The 12,323-nt window shown below is 38.0% G+C and overlaps 2 protein-coding genes across 2 annotated transcripts; both read left to right on the forward strand.

The window, feature by feature from the left end:
* Positions 1 to 2,900: 2,900 nt before the first annotated feature.
* Positions 2,901 to 3,637, forward strand: LOC131071619 (thioredoxin-like protein YLS8). The gene has a single exon (XM_058007543.2). It carries the CDS (start codon positions 3,044 to 3,046, stop codon positions 3,470 to 3,472), a length of 429 nt encoding a protein of 142 aa, XP_057863526.1. The 5' UTR covers positions 2,901 to 3,043; the 3' UTR covers positions 3,473 to 3,637.
* A 5,019-nt stretch (positions 3,638 to 8,656) lies between these two features.
* LOC131860217 (uncharacterized mitochondrial protein AtMg00810-like) lies at positions 8,657 to 12,141 on the forward strand. Its single transcript, XM_059214599.1, has 4 exons — positions 8,657 to 8,859; positions 11,002 to 11,143; positions 11,386 to 11,805; positions 11,905 to 12,141. The coding sequence occupies exons 1-4, from the start codon at positions 8,657 to 8,659 to the stop codon at positions 12,139 to 12,141; spliced, it is 1,002 nt and encodes a 333-aa protein (XP_059070582.1).
* The last annotated feature ends 182 nt before the right edge of the window (positions 12,142 to 12,323 follow it).

Below are 12,323 nucleotides of genomic sequence, written 5' to 3' on the forward strand. Positions count from 1 at the left end.
GGCAAGAAAAGCTGATAATTGGCATTTCCGGTATATTCTTGAACAAATATGGACTCTTCTTGATACATTTGAGCACCTCATCATCTCACATGTTTATCGTGAAGGTAATGCATTGGTTGATTGCCTCGCTAATATGGGTTGTGACAAAACTGTTATTGATTCCTCTCGATTGGGGTGTGATTTGATGAGCTTCCCAAACCTATTAAGTATAGCCTGTAGAGAGTCAAGTATTTAATCTTTCTTATTATATGATTGCTCATTTATACGAGTTGATATTCTCTTCTCTTGGTGAGGTATTTCTTTTCATAATTCCATTTGGTTTTGATTTGAGGAACTTTGCTTTACTCGATCATCACTTGGCATTCATTAATGATGAGTTGGTTGTTATTGATGTTGTTCGTGTATTTGGTACTCTCTTCTGGTGCGAAATCTAGAGATATTTATTTTCACATTGGGAATGCGTCCTTCATATGCCATTTAAAGTTTGGCGTGGCATTGTTTTCATGATTATCTCTGTATGCCGCTTCTTTTGGTTTGTCAGATTTTTTATGATATATCTCCTCTTTCTTTTCATTTACGACATAAAAACTTTGGGCTTCATTTCTCTCTAGCATTTCCGCATTCACCTCTTCTCCTTTGGCATTTGTCTATAATGGCAGACCGCAGATCTCATGTCGTTGGTGTCAGTCATGTTTTGGACCCTTGTGTTTCTTGTAAATTCTTTGCGTTCTGTAGTATATATATATTTTGGTTGCAGGCATTTTTTGGTGTAGGGGCATGTCAATTTTGGTTGTAGGAGTTCTTTTTGCAGGGCCTTCAAGATATCCCAGGAACTTATTTTGTAAATAAGCTTGCATGCTCCTATTTTGTAAAATGAGCTTGCATGCTCCTATTTGTAAATGAGCCTGCATGCTCCTTTGCTGATCTCTATTTTGTAACTAGCTCCGGCTAGAGGATTGTTAACTACTTCTCTTCTATAGCCATGTTGATGAGCAATGACCGGAGTTTTTCTTGCTGGTTCTTTTCTCTGGGAGCTCAGTTTGAATCAGTTTTTAAATATATTGTAAAAATTATATATTATTAATAAAATATATCAAATGGCATTGCCACCTTGCCAAAAATAAAATAAAAATAATGCATAGATTCTCATCATTGATCATACACAAAAAAATGCTTAGTCTACAAAATGTCTTAAGAAATGTTGAATGTTAAACTACTATATATTTAAATGTTATTTGGGTTTGGCTAAAATTAAGGTTAAATGAAGTAAAATTAAATAGAAAATAAAATTTATTATTTTATTTAAGAAATGGAAATAGAGTAAATAGGCAAAAAGCATGTTTTAATTTTATAATTTTTTTGGGGGAAGAAATTGGTTGTGCAAAGACCCTCTTCTTGGGCAAATCTTGTTTTGATGACTTAGGAAACAATTATGGGAGAAAATGGATGAGTTTTGAAGCATTAAATTAGGAAGGAGGAAAGGATCATGCATGTAAGTAGTTTTGTGCATTTATGAAATGTGTTTAAAGAATTCCTCATTTGAAAAATTAGCTAAATTTTAGGTATTTCATTGATTTCTTTTCCTTTTCTCACTGTTTTCCATTTTGAAAGGTTAGAATAAGATTAAGGGAGTGCTCATAACAAATGTAGAGTTCTATAGAGACTAGATTCTTGCGTAAGATCAATTTTGCTCCATTGAAGTATCTTGATATGCAAAAGTGATCTATAGCTCATGGGATTGAACTAACTCATTTTGGATTGTTGGAAACTATGTCACCTAGAGCTTTGATTTCTAGTAGTTTGTAAGGATTGGTGGTTTGAAAAATACCATGGAGAGATTGCCAAATCACAAGGGTCATGTTCTCTTTGGTGGAGCCCCTTGATTAGATTGGATTTATGATTGTGAGAGAATTAAAAAGAACATTCTTAGGCATGTATGTGTTTTATATGAAATTGATGTAGATTTAGGTTCCTTGTAGTGCTCCAAAGTTAAATGTTCATAGGATTAACTAATTGTACGTGTTTAATGCCTTAAAATACCAGACATAACAATGAATTGCACAAATGCGTATTAATTTGGCTTATAACAATTAGTGAAATAGGTAGAAGTAAAAAACATTTACATTTTAGTGATCAATTATGTGTGTGTGAGATCAAGTTTACATGCTTTTGAAATCGACTTGAGATACATAAGAGTGGACTCAAGATGGGGAATGTGTGTATAAATCTAAATACAATGAACATATAATAAATGATGAACACAAAATAATAAATATAGATATGTGTAAAAAAACTAAAGCGCATAAGAATACATGTAAATGAAAATAGACAAAAAATATAATATGAATTCTTCTTTATATAATATATAATTATATTAACAAAAATAAATCTAAAATTAAATATAAATTAACATATACAAATTTTAGGGTTCTTCCTATAGTGTGTTGGTCAAGTGGTGATTGTGTTGTTGTGATCACCAAGGTTCAAACTTCCGTTGGGCCATTGTGATCATCAGCTTGTGCCTTCGCTGATCTAAAATGCTCAAGAGTTTGAGCCTCAACCTTGTTAATTGGGGATGAGGTCTCCCGTTTGTGACCTTACCTTACCAATTCATAGCTCTGCTTCCTTGATCTAATGTGCTTGCAAGTTTGAGCCTCAACATTGTTAATTAGGATATGAGGTCACCGTTTGTGACCTCACCGGTTCATAGTTATGGGTCAAAAGTATCTCATGTGATACCAAAAGGCGTGACATCACTAATCATGTTAAAAAGTTTATCCAATATTTGAAAAAACATATACAAATTTTACTATTACAATTAGAAGAAAAAAGACACTATCAATAGACCACTCCTAATGGAATAGCTAAAACGATTCGTGAAAGAAAAATCCCCATATAAAAAGAGAAAGAGAAGGAGAAAAGAGAGTCCGAGCGATTCCGAAGAAAGAGTAAACGCTTGGAATCATAAATACAGTTGGTGCTCAAGGCGGCGGTCACAGAGCACGCAAAGCAATTGGCAAAAAGGAGAAGAGCAAGGGCAGAAATGTCTTACTTGTTGCCGCACCTGCACTCGGGATGGGCGGTGGACCAGGCGATACTGGCGGAGGAGGAGCGGCTAGTGGTAATTAGGTTCGGCCATGACTGGGATGACACCTGCATGCAGATGGACGAGGTGCTTTCGAGCGTGGCAGAGTCCATCAAGAATTTTGCGGTGATATACCTGGTGGACATCACGGAGGTGCCCGACTTCAATACTATGTATGAGCTTTACGACCCTTCCACTGTGATGTTTTTCTTCCGCAACAAGCACATAATGATTGATCTTGGGACCGGCAACAACAACAAGATCAACTGGGCTCTCAAGGACAAGCAGGAGTTCATCGACATTATCGAAACCGTGTATCGCGGTGCCCGGAAGGGCCGCGGTCTCGTCATTGCCCCCAAGGACTATTCCACCAAGTATCGCTACTAGTTTTGCATTTCTCTTTCTATTCGCATATTACCTCACACATTTCACACTAACTGTGAATTGCTATCCATAATGGATTACTCTTCCTGATTGTTTAAGATTTCAATCCATTTAGGAGGACAGTGCAGTTTTGTGTTTATATTCTTAATTTAAGAATTTTATGCTTTACTATCAGTGTGATTTTGCGATGAGACACTTCGGAACATATCATGTGTTTAGACTATTCTTTGCAATTTAATTTAAGCCTTGATATAATTCTGCAGCTTAAAATAAATATTTTAGGCTTTCACGACAAGCAATTTTGTTTCGATATGCTTTCTGTCATGTAATTTAAGTCTATTAGGCTTTTATGAGGTGCGATTTTTTGCTAATCGTTGTGTCGGATAGTAAATAAGTATTTCAGACATTGATGCGGTGCAATTTGTGTTAGAATTTCACCATGTGGAATATTGATTTAGGGTTTCACTATGCGTCATTTTGTTTTAGGCTTTTGCAAGTGCAATTTGTCTAAATGTTGCACTAAGTGAACTTGACTTGGGTTTTCATGACTGCGATTTTGACTTTTGGCTTAATTTTGCTTGGGTTTTTGCAACTGCAGTTTTGTTTTAAGCCTTTGTGTAGGATAGTGAATAAGTATTTCAGGCTTTCCGGAAAACATTGTTTCCACTTAAGTATTTGTGGATTTTGTGGTATGCGAATTTAGTTCTTATGATTTTGTGCAATTTAATTTTAGTATTTAAAACTTTTATGCCATGCAATTTTTGTGTTAATATGCTTATATGAAATTTAATTTAAGCGTTTAAAGCTTTTGTGTTGTGCAGTTTTGTGGAAATACTTCTGTGCAATTTTACGTTAAATCATGGTGTAGGATAGTGAATGAATATTTCACTTTCGAGTCATTTACAGCATGCATTGCTTGAGTTTAACTATTTCAAATCTTTATATTGTCCAATTCTATAGTGAAACTTTTCTGTGCAATTTACTTTTGTGTTGATACTCTTCCTTGCACTTTTGTGTTGATGCTCTTCTGTATGATTTGGTGTTGGTATTCTTCCATAAATATTTTAGGCTTCCATGGTATGGAATTTTGTGTTTAACGCTTCAGTGCAATTTTGTGTTAAATAACCGTGTAGGATACTGAATATGTATTTCAGGCTTTCATAACATGCATGTTTTCCATTTAACTGTTTCAGGTTTTCTCTCAATGTTTTTGTGTTGACATGCTTTTGTGCTATTTGATTAAAGCTCTTTAGGGTTTCAAAAGATGTAATTTTGTTTTAAATGATTGTGTAGAATTCTGAATACGTATTTTGGGCTTTAACATGCATTTTTTCCATTTAACTGTTTCTGTCTTTTGCTGCATGCGATTTTGCACTGATATACTTTTGTGCAGTTCAATTTAAGTATTTTAGGCCTTTATAACCTGCAAATTTTTGTTGATGCTTTATGTGAAGTTTTGGTGTAAATATTGTTGATGCTTTATGTGAAGTTTTGGTGTAAATATGATTGTGCAATTATTGTGTAGGATGGATAATACTTATTTCAGATTTTTGTTGTGGAAATTGTTTCAATTTAAGTATTTCAGGATTTTGCACCATGTAATATTGGGTTGATATGCTTTTTGGGATATTCCCATAAGATGTTAAATTGTGTGGATCATTTTGTCTCTTTCATACATATAATGCTTGAATATTTATTATAATTTAAATACATTGAACCATCCATTGCATTTAATTTTAGTGTTTAGCCTTGAGTGCATTTAATCTTAGTATTTCAAGCCTTCACAGTGAGCAATTTTGGATGGATATGGAAACTTGATTGTTCGTAGGTCTTGCCTATTTTCAATAAGTACAACGGTGACAGTTTTCATGAAGCATATTCCAAATAATGGTGAGCAATTTTGAGCAATAGTGCATGGATATGGAATCTCAATTGTTGGTAGGTTTTTATTAGAATATTTAATTATATTTTAGTCACTTATATTTAGTTACTTGTTTAATGGTCATCTAGCTTTTTAATTAATTAGCTTTTAAGCTTTATTTAACATTTAGCTTTTTCTTTTTAGTTAATTAGCTTTTAAGCTTAATTTAGCTTTTAAGCTTAATTTAGCTTTTAGCTCTTTAATCTTTTACTTTAACGTTATGTTCTAATTATAGAACATCGTCTTGTAACCTCTATATATATGTGTGTATATCGTTCAATGTAATCATCCGATTATTGAATCATTCATTCAATTTATTTTTCAGGGTAACACACCGTGGAAATTAAAAATTTCGAAATTTTTTGTTATTAAAATTATTTGAAGTTTTTTATTGAAGAGATTTTTTTTTAAAACTGTTTTTTTTTTTTAAAAAAGAGCAAATTTTTTTCTCTTCTTGGGCAGATTTTTTTTTGTAGGTTGAAAATTTTCCTAGGGTTTCTGCAATTTTCGACTAGGGTTTTGACCCTTCAGTTCAAGTCAAAATTTTATTTTGGTTGTAGATTCTTGGTGGGTTTTTTGTGACCTCAACTGGGTCATTGTCAGATTTTTATGGGTGTATTGTTTTCCATGCCTCAATTTTTGAGCCGTCAGATCTGCATTCTGTTTTCAGATTCTTGGTGGGTTTTTCGAGAGATTTTTTGGGTTGGTCTTAGATTTTTTTGGGTGCCTTGTTTTCCGCACTTCGAATTTTGTGCCAACAAATTTGCCTTGGAATTTAAAAATAGTTCACAATTTTTGCTATTTCTGTGGACGTTGGGATTTTTGCTTTTTTTTGGGCACCATTTATGCTGTTTTAAGTGCAAATTTTTTTTAATTTTTGGGTTTCTTTCAAACCTCGAAATTCGTGCCTTGGAATTTGTGCCAGAATTCTCCTATAGGGTTTCAATTTTTTCAGCAGCTGCTTCTATTCTGATTTTTCTTTAAAATCAGATTCTTCTGTCTCTTGCTTTCACTCAGTTGACCTTGATCAACCTCGATTTCCGTGATGGCATCATTAACCAACACCATGTTGGAACATAGTCAGAAGTTCAACGACCGCAACTACAACACTTGGAAACAACGTATGCTTACCATCTTTGAGTATCGTTGCCTTGATCAACTTGTTTTGGGCAAGAAATCTCGTCCTACAATAGCAGGTGAAGATCAAGACAAACATGATGTGAAGAATCGAGAGGCTGTCATGCTTATCAAACTCTCCGTCACAGATGATCAACTCCCACAGGTGCATTTAGGTAAAACAACAAAAGAGATCTGGGATCTTTTGAAGGATCTTCATGAAACGTCCAACAAGAGCCGAGCTTTCTTTCTGAAGAATATGTTGTTTTCTATCATGATGGATGAGAAGTCATCTATCCAGGCACATCTTACGAAGATCAAAGACATTCGTGATCAGTTAGAAGCTATAGGCCGAACCATGGTGGAAGAGGCTATGCTAGTGATCACGCTGAAAAGCCTTCCCAGATCCTACGAGCATTTCATTGATACACTCAATATCTCCTCTACTAGTGTTGATTTGAAGTTTCTTGATCTTTGCAACAAGCTGTTACAACAGGATCGATGGAAGCAATAGTTTGGAAGCAGCGCTAGTTCATCCATTGAACAGGCTTTCACAGCCTCAACATCGCATAAGTACAAGGGTAAAGCTCCGTCCTTCTGGCAGAAAAGACAAGGTCAAGGTCAACCTCAACAGTCTTCCAAAAAGAAGAGCTTATAGTGTTCCTATTGTCATATATATGGCCATTTGGTGAAAGATTGCCAGAAATTGATAGCATCCCAACAATCCAAACAGGGAGGGTCCAAGCAGAAAGCCAATTCTGCCACGCATCCTGATCAGAAGGAATCTGCCTTCTATGCGTTCATGGCCCAAACCTCCTCTGATGATGTTCAATCATTAGCTTGGTACATTAACTCTGGAGCCTCTCGACATTTCACACATCGTCGAGATTGGTTTACAGAGTACATGCCTTTCACTGATTCAGTGATCTTTGGTGGAGGCGAAGAGTATACTGTTGTCGGCAAGGGCAACATTCAGATTTCATCTGGTGGGAGGGATTTAATATTCCTCAATGTATACTTTGTACCTGGTATGAAGCTCAATCTACTGTCAGTTAGTCAGATTATGTAGCATTCACCACAGCTGGATGTCGTCTTCGGGTTGCACAAGTGCAGCATTGTTGACAGGGAGACTCGCACTCCAGTTGCAGTTGGTATTGAGGATCATGGTCTTTATAGACTTGTTGATTCTACTGGTTCTCAGGAGCTTGCCATGGCAGCTAGGAGTACTTCCATCAGCACTCTTTGGCATTAGCGATATGGGCATCTCAATGTCCACTATCTCTCTCAGTTGGTTCGAGAGGATCTAGTCGTAGGGTTACTTGAGATTCAAACTCAAAATCATGGAGTTTGCGGAGCGTGTCAAGCTGGAAAGTAGCATAGGACTCCGTTTTCAGATGGAGACGCTTGGAGAGCATCCAAGGTCTTGCAGCTCGTTCATGCAGACATCTGTGGTCCCATGAACACTCCATCCGTCACTGGATGCAGGTATTTTCTATTATTTGCTGATGATTTCAGCAGACGCATGTGGGTTTATTTTCTTAAGCATAAATCAGAGGTGTTGACCATGTTTCAAATGTTTAAGGCCTTAGTGGAAAAAGAGTCTAGCTATCAGATAGTCACTCTTCGGTTCGACAATGGAGGGGAATTTTGTTCTATAGAGTTCACCAACTTTTGTGCATCACATGTCATTAAGCATCAACTTACCACACCTTACACCCCACAACAGAACGGTGTTGTTGAGCGCAGGAACCGTACAGTCACTGAGATGGCTCGATCTATGTTGGAGCATAGAAATGTTCCAAAACACTTTTGGGCGGAAGAGGTCTTCACTGCAGTCTACCTTTTGAATCGGTCTCCCACAAAGGCCGTTAAGAAGATGACTCCAGAGGAAGCTTGGTCTGGCAGGAAGCCCAAAATCAGTCATTTGAAAGTTTTTGGCTCTACAGCCTATGTTTGGATTCCAGATGCCACGCGCACCAAACTGGATCCAAAGAGTCAGAAATTGATGTTCATCGGCTATAGTGACAACCACAAGGCATATCGGCTGGTTGATATAGACACTAATCACCTCATATTCAGTCCAGATGTAGTATTTGATGAAGAAAGAGGGCCTTTTCAGCATTGAGGATCACCCTCCAAACCCTGTAAGTATGGGTGTTCGTCTTCCCTTAGCTCCACCTGATGGGAGGGATTTAGTTGACTCTGAAGTTGTGGGGTCTCCCAAGCATGACATTGCACCCCTTGACTTTCCTCAAGATCTTCTCAATCCACATCTAGAGGAGCTTGCTCCAGATATTCCAGGCACTCTTCATCCTGTAGCAGATATTGGTTCTTCTACTCTCCGGCCTAAGTGGTGGGCCAAGACCATTGGTGATCTTCATGATGATGAGCTCATTGAGGGTAGATCAATTAGAGGTAAGAGCAAGCAACACAGTTTATTTTGCTCTTATGGCCAACATTCACAGTATTTATTAGCCTCAAACATATACAGAGGCTAAAGGTGTACCTGAATGGGAAAAGGCTATGGCAGCGGAGCAACATAGTCTTCTGAAAAACAACACTTGGGTATTGTCCGATCTTCCTCCAGGAAAGAAGCCCATTGGCTGCAAATGGGTGTTTAAAGTCAAGTATAAAGCTGATGGGAGCCTTGATAAGTACAAGGCTCGGTTGGTGACAAAAGGGTTTTCACAGAAGGAGGGCATTGATTATGAGGAGACGTTTGCTCCCACAACCAAGATGAGTACCATTAGACTTGTCCTCGCTCTCTCAGTTCAATTTGGATGGAAAGTCCATCAAATGGACGTCAAGGGTGCCTTTCTCAATGGTGATTTGCAGGAAGAAGTCTACATGACGCAGCCTCCAGGTTTCAAGGTTGCCGGTAAGGAACGCCAGGTATGTAGACTAGTCAAAGCACTCTATGGCCTCAAACAGGCTCCTCGTGCATGGTACATCAAAATTGATAAGTACTTGATTGATCAAGGCTTTCAGAGGAGTCCTTCAGATCCCAATTTGTATGTCAAACATACTAGTGATGATATTCTCTTTCTAATATTCTATGTTGATGATCTCACAATTACTGGCAATGCAACACATTTGATCATGCAGGTCAAACAAAATTTGTGTCAGCATTTTGATATGACAGATTTGGGACTTCTCCATTATTGTCTCGGTGTAGAAGTTTGGCAGACTGATAGCCACATATTCATTTCTCAGTCAAAGTATGCCAAGAGCCTACTAGGTAAGTTTCGAATGCAAGATTTTAAACGTGCATCTACACCTATGGAGATAGGGCTCAAATTATCAGCCAAATCAGATTCACCTGTATTGGATGAGTCTTCATTCAGGCAACTAGTGGGCAGCCTCATCTATCTCACCGCCACTAGACCTGACATCAGTTATGCTGTGAGCTATATTTCTCACTTCATGTCGGCCCCAAAAGTTGAACATTGGGTTGCAGCGAAGCGTGTGCTTAGATATGTGAAGGGCACTCCTGATTTTGGCATTCTGTACAGCAGAAGCAAAGATCCTAGGCTGGTTGGTTTTACAGACTCAGATTGGGCAGGTTGTGTTGATGACAGAAAGTCAACTTCTGGGTATGTTTTCAGCTTGGGTACAAGTGCAGTCACATGGACCAGCAAGAAGCAATTAGGGTTTGCATGTAATCAAGGCCGAAGGCCTATATAAAGGGGTGACCCCTTTATTTCTAAAGGAGGGAGTTTTTTATGAAATTGGTGTGATAAGTTATTGAGATAATAATAGTGATGCATTGTTCTCTGATGGTGTTCACTTAAGTTATTTTTCAAAACTTGCATGGTTTCACCTTCCTCACTTAGCATAGATTTATTTCAAGCATTTAGATGAACAAAACTGATTGTAGTATTTTAAGGTGAAGATCAATAGCTCATACCTTTTGTTGATAGATGATTTTTATCAACAATGCAAGGTAGGACTAAGCTATTTTATGTGTGCACTTAATCTTAATCGTGGGATGAACATTGTTCTTTGATGGTGTTCATCAATGATTTAAAATCCTTCGAGAACAACCTTTGAAGATTGCACCCGCTTCATGTAGTTGTCTTCTAGTGGCGAAGTGAAGTGTGGTTGATCTCATCCAAAACATTGCTATCTATTGAGTTCTTAGATTTAGCTTTTGCTTCCTAAACCACCCTTTCTCCTTTAATTTCAAATCATTCCAATTGAGCTCGTTTGAAGCAGAAGCATCACATAATTGCTATATCCAATGATGAAGTTACAGCCACAACACAAAAGTGAAAGAACGATCCAAACGTAACTCCCCTTGGATTACCAGCAACATCACCATACAAGCCTATATCCACATAGAGTCTCTAGTACGCAATCAAAACATTGGAGTCTTAGAATACATTTGACTTTGATCAAGAGAGGATAAGGTAGCCGTTGGGAAACTTTATTCTGTCTTGGGTGTGGTCACAAAACACACGTCAACAAGACATATGCAGAGGCTAAATGGGAACAGGCTATGGAAGCTGAACATCATAGCCTTCGCGAAGAACAACACTTGGATTCTCTTTGATCTTCCACCTGGGAAGAAGCCCATAAGCTACAAATGGGTGTATAATGCTAAGTATAAGGCTGATGGAGCCCTTGATAAGTACAAGGCACGTTTAGCTGCTCGGGGGTTCCCTCAAAAATAGGGCATTGACTATTGAGTACAATTCGGCTTGTCCTTGCCATGTCAGCCCAGCTTGGTTGGAAAGTCCATCAAATGGACGTCAAGAGTGCATTCCTCAATGGTGAGTTGTAGGAAGAAGTCTATATGACGTAGCCTCCTAGTTTCAAGGTAGCCAATAAAGAACACCAAGTATGCAGACTGATGAAAGCACTCTATGGCTTGAAACAGGCTCCTCGGGCTTGGTACATAAAAATTGATCAGTACCTCAGTGATCAAGGCTTTCAAAGAAGTCCTTCTGATTCCAATTTGTATGTCAAAACTACTGGTGGTGATATTCTTTTGCTTGTCATCTATGTTGATGATTTGATTATCACTAGTCGTTCATCACTTTTGATCGAGCATATCAAACAAAGTTTGTGCCAATCCTTTGACATGACAGACTTGGGACTTCTGCATTACTGTTTAGGTGTTGAGGTTGGGCAAACTGATAACAATATCTTTATCTCTCAGTCGAAGTATGCCAAGAGTCTACTTGATAAGTTTCGGATGCGGAATTGCAAACCTAGCTCTACACCTATGGAGAAATGGCTGAAGTTGTCAGCCAAATCAGATTCACCCGTGGTGGATGAATCTTTGTTCAAGCAACTAGTGGGTAGTCTCATCTATCTCACCGCCACTAGACCTGACTTGAGTTATGCTGTCAGTTATCTCTCTCGCTTCATAACAACCCCTACCTCTGAACACTAGGTTGCAACAAAGCGTGTGCTGAGATATGTGAAGAGCACTTCTGACTTTGGCATTCTGTATGGCAGAAGCAAAGGTCCTAGACTCATTGGTTTTACAGACCAGAATTGGGCAGGTTTTGTTGATGAGAGGAAGTCTACATCTGGGTATGTCTTCAATCTGGGAACAGGTGCAATCACATGGACCAACAAGAAGCAGCAAGCAGTAGCTCTTTCCTCGACCGAATCAAAGTATCAATAAATTGTTAAAGCAACTTGTGAGGCAATTTGGCTTAGAAGGATACTTTCGAACGTGCAAATGTCTCAAGTAGGTCCTTCACACCTCTAGTGTGACATTCAAGGGGTGCTCAAACTGGCCAAAAATCCAGTCTTCCATGAAAGAACAAAGCATGTTGAGCTTCATTGTCATTTCATCCAGAAGCT

This window comes from Cryptomeria japonica, chromosome 11, assembly GCF_030272615.1.
Source record: "Cryptomeria japonica chromosome 11, Sugi_1.0, whole genome shotgun sequence".
NCBI lineage: Eukaryota > Viridiplantae > Streptophyta > Pinopsida > Cupressales > Cupressaceae > Cryptomeria > Cryptomeria japonica.